This window comes from Martes martes (assembly GCF_963455335.1).
Source record: "Martes martes genome assembly, chromosome: 8".
In the NCBI taxonomy this organism is placed as follows: Eukaryota; Metazoa; Chordata; class Mammalia; order Carnivora; family Mustelidae; genus Martes; species Martes martes.
Window position 1 is genome coordinate 70,013,575 of NC_137895.1, and position 22,185 is coordinate 70,035,759.

Here is a 22,185-nt window from a genome sequence, read left to right on the forward strand (position 1 = left end):
AATTTTTAGAGGTGGGGGAGTGGCAGAAGGAGAGGGAGAGAGAGACTCTTAAGCAGACTCCATGCACAGCAGGAAGCCTGATAGGGAGCTTGATCTTACAACCCTGATATCATGAGCTGAGCTGAAATCAAAAGTTGGATGCTTGACCAACCAAGCTACCCAGGGGTCCCAGAAGCTAGTTAATTTTTTTCCCTGTACTTCACTTACTTTTTCTATGTCATGGAACTAATATTAATAAGTAAGACACTCTAGATTTGTTTTGGAAATTAAATGAATTAATCTATGTAAAAATAGTAGATTTCTAGTTTGTAAAAACTTGAGATATCTATATATCTGAAGAGATATATATCAATATATCTATATATATATCTTTGGAACAGACAAGAGTGTCCATATGTTATACCAGGTCATAATTCCTTGGAGGCAAACAATTGTCTTTGTGTCCTCACCTTTTATTAGAGTGCTCTGGACAGAAAAGATGCTCATTAGAAACCCTTATATATATATTAATTTGTTTCTTTTTTCTAGTCTAATAAAATTCACAGTACACACACAATACTGGAACAATGTTTCTTAAGTTGACTAGCTCATTAAGATTAAGAATGATGGTCCACTCATAAAGATTGAATAAATCTGAAGTTTGGCCCCTAATTATTTAGAAAATAATTCAGACTATACACAGGATGAAAGTACAAGAAAAAATATATATTATATATATTATATATTTATATATATATTATATGTATTTATATATATGTATTATATATTTTTTAATTATATATATATATATATATATATATATATATATATGTTTTCCCCAAGATGTTCTTAGGATACTGGCATATGTTACAAATACTTATATAGTCTTTTAATCTGTGCTTTGACTTTAAACAAGGTTTTAGCATAAATATTTCTGATTATAGACCCATGATTTGTTTAGGGTTAATTAGTAGGTGTCTTAAAATACTAATATACCATTTGATACCTAAATAGTTCTTCAGCTTCAGGGAAGTTTACAAATATCAACTTATCCCCCCCCACCAATTTATGAAATGTGAAGTACAAACAATGAAGTCTTGACATGTGTTAGATAATTTACAGTAAAAGTATGAATTTAAGATTCTATACATACTTATTGAGTAATTGAATGAATACATTCTTTCAGTAATACCTGTTTTCTTGCATTTTCATCCTGTTTATAGTCTGACTGAATTATTTTCTAAATTATGGCAGTAAGTAATTTTTGTTAACAATAACATGAATAAGAGAAACTGTCTATTTGGCAGGGGTTCTATAGAGTGTCCACAAAATTTATTTTAAAAATTAGATTTTCTTGTGCACAATTTACCTGTTAGGATTTCTAACATTTCAGCTTTTTAGTTTATCTTCGAGTTTCTCATATGATTTGTAAAATTCTGGATAAGGGTAGAAGCCCTTACACTTGTTTCTCTATACATGTGAGTCACTATTATCACACATATATGGCATGTTCAAGGTAGTAAGAAACTGCTTTTAATTCTCTCACTGAATTAGGTAAAGCTAATACACGTAATTGTACTTATTGGGGAAAATGAAAGTTGTGACTTGAAAATTCGAGTACAACAAATTTTCAGAATCACAAAAAGATGAATTTTGTCATAAAATTAGTTCTTTTGAAAACATGGTCAGTTTCTATAACCATTTAAGTTCTCCTGGTGATTTTAACTTCATCGAATTTAGCGGAATTAACTTTCATTAATATAGATTTATTTTCCTCATCATCCTTATATTGTTGTGTGAATGTAGAGTTGTACTTTAAAGGATTAAAATAAACTACAAGAACTAGTTGCAAAACTTTTTTTAAAAGGGGTTATACTTGGGATAAACTGTAAAAAATTTTATTTTGCAAGTTATAAATTGATTTATCAAAGGAGAGATTATAGAGTCAGAATTTGAGAGTTGAGAGGGACCTTAAAAATCCTTTTCTCTGGGGCGCCTGGGTGGCTCAGTGGGTTAAAGCCTCTGCCTTCGGATCAGGTCATGATCCCAAGGGTCCTGGGATCGAGCCCCGCATCGGGCTCTCTGCTCAGCAGGGAGTCTGCTTACCCCTCTCTCTCTCTGCCTGCCTCTATGCATACTTGTGATCTCTGTCTGTCAAATAAATAAAATCTTAAAAAAAAAAAATCCTTTTCCCTGAGATGTTGAAGACTTAGATAAGACCATGCCACACTACTAAGGAGGAACTAGAGGCTGACTTGAAACATACGTTCCTAACTTGCAGCTTAGCCATAATCTTTTCCCCTGGACTACTCTAGATGTAAGTAGACTGAACATCATTAATAGGTAACTTTTCATGTAGCTATGAGTAAGATTTATTTATCATTTACTTAGTATGTAATCAAAGGTAGACTGTAGATGATAGACATGTGTAGCTAACTTAAAAATGAAATGAAGTGTTCAAGTGTTTTCATACTTTATTCAGTTTTAGCTTTTTTTTTTTTTTCTACTTTGGTCAGTTAATATCAAGAAATACTTACATCTGTATAAAAAAACCGTCCCTGAAATATGTGTACTAAATTTTGCAGAAATCGTCTATTATGTAAGAACCCAAGCCAGGTTGTAGCAATATTGTGGGACTACTTCTCATTTAGTGTCTGCCTCTTCCATGAATTTCTTTCCAGGTTGAGAGAGTATACAAAAAGTTTGATGGTCAAGAGCACTCTTTTAAAGTCTGGTTCCATGTGAATGGCTTCTATTCTCATGGGTTATATGGATTTTTTTTTTTTTTACTCAATAGGAGTCATGATTTTTACCACCAAAGTTACTGGTTCATGTCCTTCTCATCCTCATGAACTGACAACCATTAGACATCACCACTTACCACAAGGAGAGATGATTGTGTAATTAATAAAAAAAAAAATGAAAGTATAAGTTCAGTTGTTCTTATCTTCCTAATAGACGCACTTTACCTGAAATGATTCTTTCTAGAAGACAGAAATTCCATTACAAAGTAATTACATGAGGACCAGGAAATTAGGTCCCTGTATTTTTCCCTGGGATTCCAAAAGTATTAAGAAAGAGAATGCTTAGGAATTACTTTTAAAAGAACCAAGTTATATGATTAGTACTAATTTTGATGCTTATTATCACCATAAATGGGATAAGAGTACTATTAGTTAACTGTTTTTAATTGTCGTACAAAGAACAATCTTTTATATCAAGTTATTTGTGAGGATGGAGCAATCATTACTCAACCCAATTTTGTCCAGTTTGGACATTCACTTAACATTAAAACATACTTATGAACACTTTCCTGTGCACTCAATATTTAACTGCTATTAGGCTATATTGAGATAAATCAGCATTTGTTGCCTTTAGAGAACTTTAGAGGAAAGAGGTTATAAGTTTGGTTTTCTCCATTTCTGCACCTATTAGTTTTGGTACCTCAGATAAATTAATTAACTTTTGTTTGTTAGCCATGGTTCCTTCGTTTGTAGGTGGGATAACGCAGCTACATAGCTCATGTAGTTTTTTGAATATTAAATGAGATAATTTGTTTTATATGCATCCAGTTATGGGAGAAAGTTCTCAAGAGGTAAAATTTATGATTTTTAAGGTACTTCAAATTATTCTAGGGGCGCCTGGGTGGCTCAGTGGGTTAAGCCTCTGCCTTCAGCTCAGGTCATGGTCTCAGAGTCCTGGGATCGAACCCCGCATTGGGCTCTTTGCTCAGTGGGGAACCTGCTTCCCCCTCTCTCTCTGCCTGCCTCTGCCTACTTGTGATCTCTCTCTCTATGTCAAATGAGTAAATAAAATCTTCTAAAAAATTATTCTAAAGGAAATAAATAGTAAGATATAAAACAGTGGGAACTATTACTGGGAACGCCATCATCTTTGAGAGAAGTATGAGACTAGAGTTTTTAAAATGAAAAAGAACATTTAAAGAACACTAGTTGGTCAAAAATGTGATCTGAGGAAAATTCATGTTCTAACTGACCAACTGGCAATACAAAAAGTAGGAGGGTACATAAACCTTGAATTTATAAGTTCTTATTAAATGCCAAGGTCCTGGCAAAAAAATTATTATGGGAAATTGAAATTTTAGGTATTCTTAAAAAGATGAATTATTGAATTTCTAAGGTGTTTTTCTGAAGAGGACCAATGGCAAGACTCTTGTCTAGTTAAAGTTCACTTTAAGCTGTGCAGGATAGGTCATCATCAGCTCATCAGGCATTGGCGAATGACTCACAGATGTTCATTGGTTGGAAGAGTTTTTTTGTTTTGTTTTGTTTTGTTTTTTAAGAGGGTGGATTCTTTTTCAATGTTTTTGTGACAAAGTTAAGTAACATTAAGGGGAAAAGAGGTGTATATTTTCTTAAAGCCTCTTGTGTCAAGTTAATGTTGCTATTGTCTGACACTGATTTGGTTTAAATTTATTGTGGTTGTAATACTAAAAGTTTTATTTCTCAAAAATAACCTTCCAAATTCCATAAAATGTGAAAGCTGTAGCTTGATGATGGGGACATTTGTAAAATATTAAAGCGTACTCTGTACCTGTGACAACATACTGAAATTTCAGTTGTTAAAATAGAAGATATTTAACAATTATATCTTAAAATAGAGAATGAAACACTTTTAAAATGAGAAGAAAAACATTAAAAATGCTTGCTTGAAACAATGTCTACAGAGGGTTAAATTTGGAAATAACTTGTTTATGATCTTAAAAGTTCCTGATACTCTCTTTGAGAAGTTTCCAGCAGTGTTCCCTAGCATATCTTATATTTCCTTAGCCTGTGTGAGTCTCCTTTTTATATTTGCAATGGAAACAACATGAGCTCAAAAGCACACTTTTTCAGATTCATTCCATTTTCCATAATACTGCTTCAGCAGTGTCAAAGAGACTCATTAAATGAAAAATTGTTTTGTGGAGTTTCTATTGTAAGTTGTACTCTGTTCTTTTCTGAAAAAGTATTTATATTTGTATATCTGTGTTTGTAGACATTTTTATATTTCCTACCAATTTAATTATTGTTCAGTTATCATCATTGTTTTTTGTCCATTTGCTTATTTATTTTGGTTCCAACTTTTCTTACCATATTTACTTTAGAGGGCTTGGATATGAAACAATTTGAATTTTAGTCTTTTGTGTGTGTGTGTGTGTGTGTGTGTAATCAGATTTGTTACAAATTTTTCTTGACTTCTTTTAAAGCTGTAGGACTTAACTAGGGGTGCCTGGCTGGCTCAGTCAGAAGAGCATGCTACTTTTGATCTTGGGGTCATGAGTTCGAGCCCCACATTGGATATAGAGATTACTTAAATAAATGGATAATTAACAAATTAACTTAAAGAAAAGCTGTTGTACTTAACTTATTGGTTAGCATTTAATAGATGTTTACTGAATGCTTAAGTAAACTGTGTTTTATTTTACATACATTATGAAACTGGCAGACCTACTTATAATAATATAGCAAAATCACATTGGCATGTTAGTTCTGATGTAGGGAATATTGGATATATAACAGACTGGATATCTTAAACTTTTCAGGTAACTGATAAAGAATATAGCTTTATTTAACACCTATCATGTGCTAGTCATGAACACATTTAAATATTATAACATTTAATATAAAAGAGATTTATAATAATAATTTATTATTAAACGTTGGATTGATTGGATCAATTGAATCGTTTAATAAGATTACCAATGACAGGATTTGAGAAGAACATTTTGGAACTGCTTTCTCTTTTCCTGACACTGTAAAATCTTGCAGAATTGCTCATTTGCAATATAGAATTCAAATGAAAGAAAATATTTGTGGCCTAGAGAGATACATTTAAAAATATTTATTCCATTCAGCCATCAAACACAGGACTAACTTAGTGCCAATGAGATTATATCAAATTTAATTTTACTAACAATTATTTGAAAGCATTTAGATCTCTTAAAAGTAAGTACCATCTTGGGATGTTCATTCAGCTATAAATTTTGGATTATTATTTTATTCTGTATTATGGTGTCACAACTGAAATAAGATCTAGCTTTAAGTAACAAATGGGGCACAAATTAGCTATATGACTTTAAATTCCTTTTGCCCAAGTTTAAACGCTGGGAAACAAGGATATACCAACCCACTCTTTTCGCTGCTGCTGATGATCCATGAGCTAATCTATGTGAACAAAATTCCTTATGAGCTTGGAGTTCCATTAATTCAAAGTATCATTATTAGAATAATCATTATTATATTTGGCAAATTTTCCTTCTAGTTCCTAGTCTGTTTCAGTTTGTTTAGCAGGCATGATTGTGCAAGAAATAATTTGTTTTTGAATGGCTATAGGAATGTTTATAGAAACATGTTGAGACTGTAAACTAACTTCCAAACCATTTAACATTTTCCTATATGCTCATTGTGCTTATTCGACATATGTATACTCACAAATACATATATCAAATGTCTGTGAAAGTAAAACCTAAGACAAGGAAGATTCTGATATGAGCATCTTTCCTTTATAGTAGAGTTGGCCTCAAAAACTCCTGCTCTCTTTCTTACCTGCTCTGGTGACCTTCTGGATTAGAGTTTCAGAGAAACAACCAGAGGTAGTAGCTGTAGCAAGACAGCAGCTGGGACCATACGGATCTCAGCATCCTGCCTTATGGCCATTATCTTTGTTTCTATCTTTATGCTGCCACTATGTCTCCTTCTTGTGCTCTCCCTGCATCCTCTCCTTGCTGCCTCCTCCTCTTCCTGACTTCAGCTCCCAGTGCCCCTTGTAACTCACCCTCCTCCTTCTTCATTTTTCTCTATTGATATAAGATGAAACAAGATACCCTAATTAGGAAATCTTTTAAAAACTATTTTTTCAAGTATGTGCTGCCATGAAGCTACCATTCCTTAATTCCCATAACCACTGTTAACAATATAAAAAATTATTTCTTGTATACTTTATCAATTAGACTGTATTAGACTGTAGGTCCCATTAAGACTGAAAAAATAGACATTTAAAATAAATGCAACAATTTCCTTATTTTCTCTGTGTAGGAATGGGTTGTTGCTGTAATAAAAAAAAAATAATTTGAGGCTAACGACGAGGAAGAATAGTGAGTAATATCCTTTCCCCTTCCCCAACTGCTGAAAAAGAAAATCATGTCAGCATCAAGTCATTTTTGCCACATCCCTTGTTAACAGCTTTTTCAGGGTGGGTCATAATTCTGTGTTTTGTTAGTGTCTTAACTCCATAGTGACATGCTTAAATCTTATTCCACATTGATTTTGTTGTGTACATACACATTTATTTTTAGGATACCCTGTGAATGATGGATCCCATTATTAAGTTATTATCAACTTTGTCAAAAAATATATAAGCTTTCAATGAAGAATGCATTTATTAATATGAGAAGGTTGGTTTCGATGTTTGGAATATGTGTAAGGTGTCTCATTGTGTATGTCTAAAAAAGTAAACTTACTGTCTGCCTGTCGCCAGAAAAAAAAAGTGGGACCTAATCAAACTGCTATGGGGTCAACCCTTGTGGTTTTAAAGGCCCTTAATGTTGTCCAGCTGCAAAATAAAAGGAATTGGGAGGGGAAGTTGGAAGGAGTGGAGGGGGCTGGGGGGGAATGTGTGGAAAAGAACAGGGAGTCTGGCTTTTATTTTTTTTTTTTTTTAAAGTGAGTTCAGTGCCAGCCTGGACATTGGCTGTGCAGACTATTGAGCCATTGTCTGCTCCATTTCCAGAATAGCCCCCAGTTAATCACTTCGGCTTTGAAGGGAATTTCCTCGTGGAATTCTCCACAGAAAATCTAATCAACTGACCTGCCCTCTCAACAATGGAAGGCTTTTTTTTCTCTCTTTCCCTTATTGGGGCGGGCTCTGTAATGTAGCCTTTTGTGCAGAATGAACCCTCCCAGTAGGAGTGGAGAGCGTGTGTGAGTGACTGAGTGTGTGTGTGTGTGTGTGTGTGTGAAGAATGCACACTATCTCGTGTCGGTGAGTGTGTGCTTACTCCCTGACCAGATGCTGCGGTGCACGGGGCAGCCACCATCTCTGCGTGCGTGTCTGTGTAAGTGTCTTTCTCTGTGTGTGTATGTGCCTCTGTCATTTCATGTCAAAGGTACATTACCTGATTACCTTCCTCGCCTGCCAGATTTTTATCTAGATAATTGGAACTGCTATGGAGGCTGTGCCTTGCCAGCCAGCTTAGGATCTGTAAAGCCATAGTTTGTCCACCTTGTTATCTGTGGCTGCCTGGGCAGAGGAAATTAAAGAGATCCCCAGCCAGGGGAGCGCTTCCCACCCCTGCCCTCCCCAGCCATCCCAAGCAGGACAGTTGGTTAGGACCATCTTTTTGTTTTCATTTTTTGGTTGGGTTTGGGTTTTTGTTCCCTCCGTGTGCGTGTTATTTTGGCATGTGGATACCTGTTCCCCTCCACATCGCACGTCGTGTTTTATGGAGTTTGGAGCTGAGGAAACTTTGGTCGGGTTGCCAGGACGTTCGCACCACTTTGTGGAAAGCACGAGCTAACAGTGAGACCGACAGAGTGAGTGACAAGTTGTTTACAGGTTTCCTTGAAGGGGCCTCTGCTATATTTCAATCTGTCAAAGTTGCTTTTCTTCCCTCAGAACAATGCCTGATTGTTGTGTGTATGTGAGTGTGAGCGTGTGTGTGTGTGTGTGTGTTTCCGTGTGCGCACGGAGAGAGCCTAGAAAGGGGTGAGAAGGAATAACAATTCTTTGTGTAAAAATGGTATTACCAACATTTAATTTTTTTTGCTTAATTAGTTAATAAATGCAGTTTAGTCATGGTTCTCTTAGTATACAGATTTCTCTTTTAATCAGCAGCAAATGCATTTTTTAAAAAAATCATACTGTTTTGTGTGTGTGTGTGTGTGTGCGTGCGCGCGTGCGTGTGTGTGACTTTTATTATTTAGAGGAGAGAGAGTATGGGAGACGTGTTAAATGAGTTGACTTCTCACATTCGGTGATGTCTAGAAGAGAGAATTAAAAGGAAAGGACAGGCACCCTGAGGTTGTCTAGTGCCTTGCAGCCGGAGCGTGCGGCTCCGCGGAGGGGGGAGCAGCCAGACCCCGCTGCTGGAAGTGCGCTACCCCTTTAAGAGACTGGTCAAGGAGTCCTAGGAGAGGGAGAGGAGGGTGGGGGGGGGGGGAGAAGGGGAGAGAGAGAGAGAGAGAGATTGAGAGAGGGAGAGAGGGAGGGAAGGAGAGAGCGAGTGAGAGAGAGAGAAGAGAAGAGAAGAGAGAGAGAAAATCAATTGGTTTAGAAGGTTTGGACTCACTTGACAGGTTCAGTTGGAGACGATCATAGGTGGCTGCTGTGACAAAGGGAAATTGTGCTTTTCCAGCATGCTTACTGACCCTGATTTACCTCAGGAGTTTGAAAGGTGAGTACAGTTTTCCCCCCTAATATATTGAAGTACAACTCTCATTTTACAGTCATCTCTGAATCAATTGGAAGATGCTTCCCTAAAACGTGTTTGTTAGAAAAGCTTTTAGCTAGTGCTTCTGCAATCTTGTTAGCTGATTTTTGTTGTGATTGCCCAGACCAAATTGAACTGATTGGCAAAGTCTCCGAGATTTCTGCTAATGTTTTTAGGTTGTGTCCTATCACAGGAAATTAAATGAACATTAAGCATCTCTCTCCCTTCCACTCGCTGGTTTTCTCTTTCTCATTCACTCTCTTACTTTCTTCCTTCGTTGATATTTTTCTCCCCTCTTCACCTTTTTAAATGCTTTTGTGCAGAGTGTTACCGTTTTCAATATCTCTGTCTTGTAATTTCTGGGGTGACAGAAGGTTTCAGTGGTGGTTAAAACGGAGGCTATAAGTTCCTATTTGATCCTTCTGTGAAACTTTGGAGGCTGCTTAGTAAAGCACATGACCTTTTGTTGATAGAAGAGAGTCGATTTAAAAAAAAGAAAAGAAAATTTAACATCACAGCAATGTATCAGTATATTACTCTTAAAATGTCAAGAAAGGGGAAATGGGGATGCTCCTTTTCTAAGTTTTAGTAGCTACTTTTTGTGCTGGTTGTCTTTAACCGATTTTGATTTACTTACATTTTTCCCTTTGGCCAGGATGGGAATAAGTGTATTTGTAATTAAGTAGTTCCTATTTAAAGAAATATGTGCAATATCCTTCCATTTGATGTTGTTGCAAGTAAAACAGGGTTTTGAAAGAATTTTAGCCCTCTTCGTGTTCCTATAAGTACACATTGCAGTTTTTAAATTTGAGTTCTTATCCCAGCATAAGTTCATTTTTTGGAACTATAAATAGAATTTTGTTTGCCATTAAAAAGAATTCAAACTTTGTATTCTGTATGGTGAATTAAAAAAAAAAGCTAAAAAAAGCCAGGATGCATGATACCCAGGCTTTTTTTCATTTTCATGAAAGCTACCTTCTGTATAAACATTTGTTGTCTCTGACTATGCAATGCAGCTAGGTGCTAGACCAGCTGGTTAAAAATATGCTAAGTCAAGCTGTTCATCGCTCAGACGGCTGAATTTGATATGAAAAGACGAAAAAAGAAAGGACAAAGATTAAAACATTCTAGAAGTGAAGCAATGGAAGAGAAGAAGGGTATTGAGAAGAAAATAATGCTTGGATGTGGTCACATATTAGAGAAGCCAGCATCAGATCAAGGAAGAAAGTAAAATACCCAACATATATACTTTATCAATACTGTCTTCTTTCTTTCGTTTCTTCTCTTCCTCTTTCTCTCGCTCTCTCTTTTTTGAATTAGGGTGCATCTTCACAAGATAATTCCGGTGAATGACTGAGCTTTCTTAACAGTCTTGAATTAATTTTTTCAAAGTTCTATATGTTAACTCTTTGGAACAGTTAGCTTTTGTTTGGAAATATAGCCTATTTCATATGTAGATATTGAAGTTATTTATATTGGGACATGCTAATTCTTAATGTTGCAGTTTGTTAATATACCACAGTAAGTTTTCTAGCCTGTACGGAGTAGCACATGATGATCTTCAACTCTATACTTTTTTGAGAATAAAACTCTGAGTCTGATTTGTAAGCCTGTTAACAGACTGTTCTTATAAAAAGGTAGTTACATATTAACAGGCTGTAACCCATTTTTCTATATAGGCAAGCTTTCCTGCTGTGAATCTTATTTGTATTTTTTCAATTATCTCTTTTAAACTAAACTTTTCCCCTTTCTATTCTGATGCTCAAATCTCTTAACATTTTTTTTTTCCTTCTGGTGAGAATTTTGCCTTTTTTTTTTTTTTTGGTCACCCAAAGGCATGCTTCTCTTGCTGGCTAATTAAATAAGCAAGTGATAATCAATAGAGTTATTAATATAGACAGCATATTTGGAAATATTAGTAGCTAAATCATTTTTTAAATGTCATACAGTATAAAATTTCCTAATAATTTCCCCTGTGGTTGCAATTGGTAATACAGACAAAAATCTCGTAATTCATTACTATTTGTTTACATTGAATTTGTACGACTGAGTGTATCTATAGTCACCCACATAGAGTATTTTGCAGATTAAATATTGAATATTTATATTCTCCAAAGGAGGTATGTGTGCTATTACTGCACTATCATATATAGTGAGTTTTTTTTTTTTTTTTGTCTTTCCAACTATTGCAACTTTCGTTGAATAAGTAGGTCATTTCCATTGAGTGTTAATTTTTATTCTGTTTGCTCACCTGCCATAGATGAGTTGTTCACTCAAACTTAGTCATAAATCTGTAAGGAAGACTTCTACATCTCTTTATAAAATAAAGAAGTTTGCTCTGGAGGATATAAATAAGTAGCTTGGGGTTCATGTATTTTGGAAGTTTTATGTGATTTTTTTTCTGACTTCATTGGTGGAGTCTTGTCCGTCTTCTTTTATTCTTTCCAACCTGTAGACAACTTTGAACTTTAAGGAATATTGAAAACTTACCAGGATCAAAATTTGAATTTAGATTTGTTATGTCTGTATTATCGGCCCTGGAAATGAACATGGTCAATACTGTCAGACTAATAAGCACTTGTTAAATAATTCAGAAGTAGTAACAGTTTCACTGTCTGTTAAAAAAATGTTGAGGAGGTAGAGCAAATGAACAGTGATCCTAAAAAGTAAAGAAGTAGAAATCTTCTATTTTTATTTTTAAGCATCCCTGTCATAACTGATTATGATTAATGAAAAATATAATTCTCAGTGGGAGGTGAATAGGCAAAGTATGTTCTAAGACATTATTTGTAAGCAGAGTCTTTTACATCATACTATTTAGGGGAAACATAACTGGCAACATGGTCTAAATGTTAGTAATAGCATCATGAGAAAGAACACTTGAACTTTCCTAAAATTTTTTTAGGAGTGTAATAGATAACAAAAAATTCAGACATAAGGTTTTTCCCTTCAGAATACCATCAATTTTTTTCATATTCCTAGAATGAAAATATTTAAAACACTTGCCTTGCATATCAATATTAGCTTGTGTCTAGTGAACAAAAAAGGAATTTTTGATACTGCTAATAGTATCAAGTAAATTTTCAATTTATTTCCTTTATGTTTGTATTCATCCTATCTGATTATAGTGTATTAGTTTTATGACTAAGTTACTTGTTAGACTTTTCAATTGCTTATGTTAGAGATTTAATTAAAAAGCAAGTATAAGATGATTGCTTAAGAAGACAGTCTGATAATGTCTAGGAAAAAAAGTTGGGATTGAAGGTAGTGAGATGAAGAAAATTAAGCTTATAGTATCACCTCTTTGCTTCTCTCAAAACGGGTGCAGACAACAGCCTGTCTATTCTACATGTTGAAAGGAACACCATAGGAATAAAACCTTCTGCAATAAAAATCTAACTTACTTACTTTATATTCCCCTCAAATTTATCTATGGTCACACTGGCTTGAGAAATACATTTTCTTGACATTAGGAAAATTTTAAGTCGTGTTTTTTTTTTTTTGTTTTTGTTTTTGTTTTTGTTTTTTCTGAAGAGACAAATATAAATCAGGTACTGTGAAAAGCTAATTTGTATAATTACCATGAAAAATAACTATTAGTGGGCTGTAAGACTATCTCTGACATTAGCGGTACTAAAGTTTGGCCATAATAATAAAATATTTATTACCCAGAGAGATTTATTCAGCATGTTAGAAACTTCATGAGTGATAAGTACATTCAAGTTAGCAGGAAACTTCCAGGTGTGAATCAAAGAAAAGTTATCTTTTCACATCTGTCACCTTATCACAACTGTAAAACCTCTTAAGTTTGATATTGTATTTTTAGGACGTCCTGATATATGCCTTTGCTCATTTTATTTATTTTTATCTACTGCTACTTTGTAGAGGAAAAGGTGCCTACTACTGATTATAGATTTTAATTACTATCTCAATAATTTGCAAGCTAATTTGGCTAAGATATTAGTTTAGAATACAGCTTGCCTGAAGAACTAGACACGCTAGACTTCCCTCATAGTTGAATCCTGTCCCAAGGACTTAACAGGAGACCTGCCTGATTACGAAGAACAATTAAGGGTTAAATGTCAGGTGGCACTGTGTACTGCTCAGTGCTTAGCAGGTTGACAGATAGAGAAATGTGTGAATATTATGATTACTTCACATGTTGATGTGTTTTCTTATGTTTCTCAAATATAATAAGCACTTGATAACAGGATAACATATTTACCTGTTCTTAGGGAGCTTTTAACTGAAATCTGTGTGTGCATCATACCTGAGAGGCAAATAATAAGACCAACTCTAATGCTTTAGCACATGATTCCTCCATAGAATTGGAAGCTGTTTCAAATGGATTATATTCATAATGCATTTAAAAAGCAAAATTACGTTCCTGGATAAAGTCTGATCTTTATTGTCTGTTCTTTCCACTATCAATTCTCCAAACACCTAATGAGTGTATGTATAACGCAGATGTGTATTATGTAGATTGAACATCTCTCTTCTTTTTATAGGTTAAAAAATTAGCATAAAGGATGGATTTTTGTTTTCTCCCATAATTTGTTATTCATTTATAAGTTCCATGAAGTTAACTAACAGCATGGGAAATAAACCAATCTGGATATCTCTCTTGTACTAACTCACATACAGTTTAATGTCAGGTGTCTGACTCAGATGATAGCAGTCAGATAAAAAGATGTTCAAAGATTTAACCAAAATATGAAACATCGTCCTTTTAATGGAAAAATTCTGTTGAGCAAGAAATGGACAAAAACACAGAAAATTCTTCCTTACGTCATTCATTCTGTCCTTTCCTTTTCATTGATTGATAGCATCGTCATTTATATTAAATTTAAAACTTGAATGCTGTATGGGTGAGCATGACCAAATGATATTGCTAGAGAAGAAAAAAATGAAGGGCTGTTAGTATTTAGCTTCAGTGAATAGTGTTTACTTGGGACCCTTTAAGAGAATGCTTCATATTCTTTCATTTTAACCAGGAGCTGATAATGGTTCAGGAGAAGACCTTGCATTCGTTCTGATTTCTGTGTTTTCTCCTGCAGTTTGGAAACTGCGTTTCCTTTCCTTTCGCGCTATCTGTTCTTCTCTTCACTTACTAGTTGAGAGTTCATACATCTCCTCTGGAGATCCTGTGGCGTATGGTTCTGCTTGTCCAATAGGGGGGTGTTGCATTTCTACACATTCAGTATCCTTTTCCCTTGGAGGCTGAGAGTAAAACCTCAGCAGTACTCCCTGCCTTTGCCAGCCTGAGGAGTCAGAGACTCAAAGTTGTTCCCAGCTCTTGCGCCTTCATTGTAGAGCTGCATTCGGCTCAGTGGGCTGCCGAGAAGGACCAGACCGAAACAAGATTTAGAAGAATTCTGGTGAGAACTGTTTATAGGGATATGGTATTTTAAAAGAATGTGGTAAACAAACAGAATTGTGGCATAAACAAAGATAATTAGCATAAACAATGTCGTTTTAGGACAGGTGGTTTAAAAAAACAAACAAAACAAAAAACCCAAATATGAACCCAACTTGAATGCTGCCAGTTTGGAACCACTGAACCTTAATCTGCACTTCATGAGAATTACCCAGGTTTGTTGATAAACTTGTTAACATGCTTTTTCTGTTTCTTTTGTATCATTTTCCGGTCATTATGCCCTTTTGTCACCCAGCTTGAAAGTAATTAATCTATTACAAGGTAGTTTAAGGACTTTTACCCATAGAACATGACAGAAGGAAAATTAAAAACAAAAGCTTGTAGATGTTCATAGGCATTTGAAGTCAGTGTTGAACCTTTAATCAATTCAAACCTGAACTCGTCTCATTGTATTTTAAATCTCTCCTTTCTTTTATCTAAGTAACATTTCAGTTACTTGGTCTTTGGTGTTAATACATTTACTTTTGTCTCGCCTTAGAATTCAGGGTTGGGTTTTTTTGTTGTTTGTTTTTGGGGTTTTGTTTTGTTTTGTTTTTTAGTCCCCCCCATCGCTGAATCATCACTTGTGTTGTATGTTTATTTCTAAATGTTGCTTATTGTTTCTTCCTATTTTCTCTATAACTTAGTGAAGATGGTGTAGCAGTATGTATCTGGCTGGGATCACGCAGTATGAAGATGCTAGTTGTTGTGAACCACATTATCTAAACCTGCTCTGCTGTCATGATGAATTTTTATCTGGAGACATTTAGATTTATTACTAAATGACATTTTTTTCTTAATGTCTTATACTGAAATATTTTGACTTTATTGAAATGTGGAGTGTGGTGAACAGAAAGCTATTTGTTTTTCTTGCATTAAGGACCAAAGTAGTTTTTGGTAAAGCTAAAAAGATTTTTTTCCCCCTCTTCATTTTCGCATGGAGCATGGGGACCAGGAGTTCCAAGTAGGTATCTCTGGAATTCTGTAGCCCTTCTCTTTGCTGAAATGAAAGCATTTGTGAATGAGTTTTGGTTTCTTGGAGTTATAAAAATGTGTGTAAACTAGTAAACCATGTCTCATTCATGTGCTATGGAGATTTCTCGTACTTCAGGGACAAAAATAATTTGGCTACTAACGAATTAGGGCTACCTGCCAGTGCCAACACATACTGTAGGTAAGAGGAACACTATAAAGAAAAGCTGCTGGCAGCAAATCCATTGAAACTTTCATATGTAACAGCGTTCTATTTCTGCTCTTCACATCTTTGAAAGAATGTGTTTTTTAGAAAAGAAAATGTTGAGAAACAGAAAATATGATCTTTCTTAAAAATGTATTAGTAGCTTTGTTTTTAATATTTCTCATTGTGGAGACGCATAGAGCTTGATTATGTTCTATGCGCATGTGCCTCTCCCCTACCTATCCCAGTCATTTCTGTCACATTGAAACCTGAGAATCAGATGGACTGAGAATAGGTGTAATATGAAGAAATGAAATTCACTGTGGAGCTCCCCCCCCTCAAAAAAAACACGCTCAAGACCTTATAAGGTTTCTATACTGGCAGTTGAAGAGAGATCAATTGGGATGCTGAGCTGCAGTTTTATAAATGAGTGTTCTCTCCTTAAGGGCTTCAGGAACACTACTGAGAAAAGAAGGGAAAGGGTTAATCTGCTTGGCTTGTTTGATATATTTTTTAAATCTAGGAGTAAAAGAAGACACAAACCCAAATCGTGTTTGGTTGGTACATTTTTAATCAAAATTTATTTCAAAATGTAGTCAGTGATTTACTTTATTACTGATTTTGTTTTGTTTTCATATTAATTAAGATCAAGATACCAAGGGGGTAGTTTGGAAACTGGTTGTAGAACTTTCACATATGATCTGTTGAGTTGTCATTTCCAACAATTTTGCATTTATCTAATAAAAGAACATTGTAATGAAAAAGAAGCACAAACACTGAAAATGAGAAATAGCCTTTACATGAGAACACAAAATGAGAAAAATAATGCTGTATTTATGCTGTACTTTTTCACTCACAGTTACTATAGGCTGCTTGACAAAGTTCTAAAACATTTTATTCCAATTCTGGAGTTAAGGTCTAACTTGTTTGCCTACAATTATTTCTTTGGGTTATTTACCTGGGCCCAGAGTTTGTTGGGCAATAATTTACAAAGTCCAAAGACTTTATTTTTACTCTTTTCCTGATGTCTCTTTGTTTCACCCCCCCCACCCCTTATTTGCTATTGAGTTTCATCATATGTTTGAAAAGAGTTTGCAGGAATATGTCACACAACATTAACAGTGCTATTTCTTTGCTTCTTTTTCATCTGCACTTATAAGAGATCTATGTTGAAGATTTGTTAGAATAATATATAGTGTTCATATTCTTTAGTAGAGAAAGGAATGAGCTGGTGATCAAACTATTCAATTTCTGATTCATTTATTAATTCAGTTTTGACCTTGAATGAGTGATAAGTGAATATACAATATCAGATTCAGATTGTCATCTCTCCCATCATATCAGCAGGATGTGAAGAAAACTTTTATGTAATATTCCAAGTACCATTAATCAAACAACACCTAGGAGTAGAAAAACAAAGATAACAATGAATGCTATTTCTGAGGCAAGAACTTCTATTTCCCTCTAGCCCTAAACATAGCTAGAATATAGAAAATAGAGGAAAAGTTATTATTTTTAGAGCACTAAGGATTATGGGATATAAATATGGTGGTATAATTTTTTCTAAAAAATTAACATTACTGGAAAAATAAAATGGTCAAATAATTTGACCTAAAAACAATTTAGGAATATTTAACAATTTAAAAGTATTATTTTAGAGAAAGAAAGCATATCCAAAAGATCCTGATAGCAATTTAAAGAATCAAAGTGAAGGAGCAGAATATATAGACTTTTATAAGTAAACTAAAAGATAATTGGGAGTCTCTAAGACTTCTGTGAAGAATATATATAATAGTATTCCAGCTTGAGAAATCTGAAGGTGGTATTGTCATGCATATTGAAGGAACAATTTGAATTCAAAAAGTTTGGTAGCTCAAGATATGCTTGAATAAAATTGGGGGATATTTGAGATTTGGGGTAGAGACGAGGAAGTTGAGTGTTAGAGGCCTAAGGCGTACATAACAAATGAAAATATTTTGAGGGCTTTGGGTGTATTTCTTCTAAGACATGGAACAATTTCCTCTCTTTTTGGTAAGCATTTATATTTATCAGTATCTTCACTGATTTTTTTTTTTCCTAAGCAAAATATATGGAGAGTATTATTAGCTGGGTATAACATCTCAAGTTCTAGTTCTCCCCTATAGACTAAGAAGAAGTTTTGTGTCTTAGGGGATGCATCTGTAAAATGTGAAGATATGCTGGGTAATTTCTAAGATCTTTGACCTTTGAAATTTTATTACCTTGGACTCCATTTGAAAGATCCCTAGCTCCTTACTCTAGTGGTCAGAATTCTTACATTTATGCAACTGTTGGGAGCCAGAGTATTTTATATTCCCAGCCCTTCCATGGGGGAAATCACTTCTCAGTTTACCTGTCTGTCTAGTGGTATTGTGCAGGAACAAGTAGCCATAGTATATTTTAGGAGTTTTAAATCTAAGAACTAGCTATAATTCTTATTCAGGATTAAGTTCTCAGATTTGCTATGAACTATTTTGAAGCTGATGGTTCAAAAGAGAGGATTCATGTTTTATGTGGTTGAAACTCTCAGGTGCCTCAGATCACCATCCTCAACTATTAGGAATACCATGAAAAATAAATTATATATGGACTATTGAAAAGGGAACTATGGGGCAATATGAAAAGCATGAGAGTGACATTTTAGGTCAAAGAGCTTGACGTATTTATAAGAATAAGATAAAAGAAAAAAAGAGAGAAAAGGCTAGAAAGTAGAGCATCAGGACAACCCTGGGGCTATGGACAGTATGTCTTTACATGAATAAATAAAACACTGGGCAGGAAAGTGGTAAGATTAACTAAGACTATAAACAGGTAGCCCAAAGAAAGACTTTAGGTGGTTCCCGAAATAAATTAGTCAATTGTTAGGATCATGTCAACCAACCTTATATGGAATAGTTGCTGGCTGGCAATTTTAGGAAAATAAATGTTAAACCCTAAAGCAAGAAGTAGAGGAATAAACAATGAAAGATGCACTTAAAAAGCTATATTATCTGAAAGGGCAAGCTTCACGTATTGTTAATATGTTACATTCGGCAGATTGCTTGCTTTTTTTTTTTTTTTTAACACAGTGTTTGAAAAAAAAAAAAGAAAAGTGTAGTTATACCATCAGCAACATAATCTGTGACTCCGTATCCAAGGACTTTCTGTATTATATGTACTTTGAAAATATGGCTATGGTATGACAAAGTCCTTGTACAGATTAGTTGTAAGTTTTAAATATAGATTCATACATTTAGGATAACATAGGAATTGGCTATTAGTTAAAATTCATTATTTGCTTAATAATTCAGATACAGAATTTTTAAAATTTCTATTCCTGCTACTTTAATTTAAGAATAAAGAATGGGTGTTATTCTCCTATTCTCTTGGTACAGATATAAAGGTTGTAAACAAAACAAAACAAACAGAAAAGGACCTTGCTACACCAGAACTACATTTAGAACTAGGACCAAAGGGAAATGTGCAAATATCCTACTGTTAAATAAGAAAGAAAATCTGGAAATCATCCAGTTGAGCAACTTACTGCTAATATATTTTATAATATAGCATTTAGTGATATACAAAGTTGGCATATGTTCCTACAGTTTCTAAATCAAGAATTAAAACTTTGTAATGTATAAGTCTTTTAATTCTTTGGGTTTCAGCCATGCATTTATAAAATGAGCTTTAAAATGAGTATAAAATTATTTATCCCCTAATTCTTGTGAGTCATTTTAAACTTATGAAAATTTATAAAAATATTTGGATTATCTCTGAATGCAAGCCACTGAATTCAGACTTTGAAAAAAATTATTTTTGTTTGATAACATACATGTTAGCATATGAAATAATGCCTATGAGAAATTCATTGACTTATTTTTTAAATTTCATTGTAGCTACAACTATAATTATCTTAAATGCACTTATCATTATTGTTCCCAGGTAACTTGTATCTCTGTAGCAGCAACATAGCATAGCTTCCTCTGCTTACTGCTAATAATGAAATATCCTAAAACTACATCCCTTCCCCTTTAATATATAAGAAATATGATACATTAAATGCTGTTTTTGCAAGTGTCAGTATACCAAGTATTAAAATAATTAATTTCCTAACATATTCCTGTATTTTAAACTATGCAAATTAAAACTCATTTATTTGTGTATTGTCATAAAAATGAATCATTTTATATAAAATCATTTTATATAAAAAATACAAAAAAGATTTTTTTTATTAAGATAAAAAGGGTCACTTGCTTTGTAAAGCATTGTTTGTACAAATATTTTGAAAATAGGAAAATACTAAATAACTTGAAGAAAGTTATCTATACCAATAGAGTGCATCATAGATTTTCATGGTGAAAGCAACATGAGGAGTTTTGCATTAGCTACCTATTTCTTATATTCTGGGTGAAGCTTGGGAAAATTTATAGATTTCTTTTTATGGGCAGCTGTATAACAAGCAAACAAAAACATCCAAGAAACAGAGCCTTTATTTTTGATATAAATTGTTTTCCACTGATATAATCTGTTGAAAGCCAGAAGCCATCCAAAGTGCTGATACCAATTTAAGAAGATGATCTTTTGCCTTAATTATACATCTGGGAAATATTAGCTGAACATTTTGTGGAGAACAGTGAATACCTTAGTTGCCAGTTGTCTAAAATGCTGCTAATGATCGACATAGTGCCAGTGTTTTGATGGCTAAAACCTAGGCTGAATATGAATACAAAGAACACAGTTGGGGGAAAAAAAAGCACACGTTTTACACAAAACAGATTTCAACCATCTGCTTGGCACTTAAGTTTGCGACTATAGGCAATATATGAAAGAGACCACTGTCCATGTTATGAATGGTATCACTTTTATTGGTACCTTAGAAAAACCGTAGGGTTTTGAAAGCATATATAACCCATGATTTTCTTTAGCTAAATAATGAAAACAAGGGCCTCAGCCAAAATTTTGTTCCCTCTATAATCTCTTCTATGTCAGTCTTCTTTTCCTAGCAAAATGGGTTTCGTTAATAAAGTAGGTCTTAGTTCCACACCTCAGGATATTAAAATATACCAGACAACACTACACAAGTCGCCCTTAGGACGAGAACCCCAGATGGTTATGAGATAAAATACTGTTTGCTTTAGGAATAGGTTATATTCCTGAGTCTGTTGCCTGAATACTATGGTGCATGTCAAATCAGCATGGAAGTTAATGGTCCAGAAGCACTTCTGAATTTAATGCTTTCCCATTTGTTCTGAATTTATAGTATTAAATCAGACCAATGCTGTTTCATCACTAGTTCAGTAAGGGAAAATTGTGCTATAGATAGTAAATTATAGGCAAAATCTAATTATTTGACCCATTTCAGTTACCTTAAAGGTATGGGAGAAGTCCTCAATAAAAGAATATTGGCAGGTATTAAATACTAGAAGCTTTTAAATTTATGGAGTAGTTGGTAAGAGCTATTATAAACTGTTACTTAACACATGATAAGCCAAAAATATATTTTGACTAAGTCATTTGACCTATGTTATTTTCCTTAGCTGAAGTAGATTTTGCATTTTTAAATATCAGGAAAATTAAACTTTTAGAATGTTCATTTGTCTAGGTTGTATCAATTGGCAAAGATATATTGCTTTTTTAGTTTTTGAGGAAGAAGTATGTAATTTAGGAAAAAGTATAAAGAAAAGCTCTCAGAATCCTTGTATATTTGTGCTTTCCAATATGGTAGCTCCTAGCCACATTACACTTAGGCACTTGAAATGTGGCTAGTTTCAACTGAGATTTGCCGTAAGTATAAAAAACAGTGGATTTTGAAGACTTAGTCTGAAAGGATGCAAAACATCTTGCTAAGATATTTTTTTAGTATTGATATTGTGTTGAAAAAAATATTGATTATATATTGAAATAACAACATTTTGCTATACAGACTTAAATACAATATGTTGTTAAAGTTATTTTCACCTGTTTCTTTTCACTTTTTTAACATGGCAATTGGAAAATTTCAAATTACATGCATGGCTCTTATTTGTGGCTCACATTTTATTTCTATTGGATGGCACTGTTTTATTCCTTTCCATGGAGGGAGGAAAATTAAAACTTCTATCTCTATCTGGATTCTAGTAGTTACAGCTCAGTAGGGTAGTAATGAATCAGAAAGAGTTAAGTTTTTATTAACCATCTTCCCTTTTT

General features: G+C 34.0%; 1 protein-coding gene across 6 annotated transcripts in view; it reads left to right on the forward strand.

Moving 5' to 3' along the window:
- The window catches only part of SOX5 (SRY-box transcription factor 5), a 977,646-nt gene that overhangs the window by 570,438 nt on the left and 385,023 nt on the right, over positions 1-22,185 (forward strand). For 2 of the 6 annotated variants that reach the window (XM_080810707.1, XM_080810708.1), the window contains exon 1: positions 9,146-9,373. The exons of 1 other annotated variant lie outside the window; for it this stretch is intronic. In XM_080810707.1, the coding sequence (XP_080666833.1) occupies positions 9,336-9,373 (38 nt within the window). In that variant the 5' untranslated portion in view covers positions 9,146-9,335. Of the gene's footprint in view, positions 1-9,145; positions 9,374-14,917; positions 15,002-22,185 lie in introns of those variants that run through there. 3 more of the 6 variants (XM_080810711.1, XM_080810712.1, XM_080810709.1) reach the window with 2 other exon arrangements.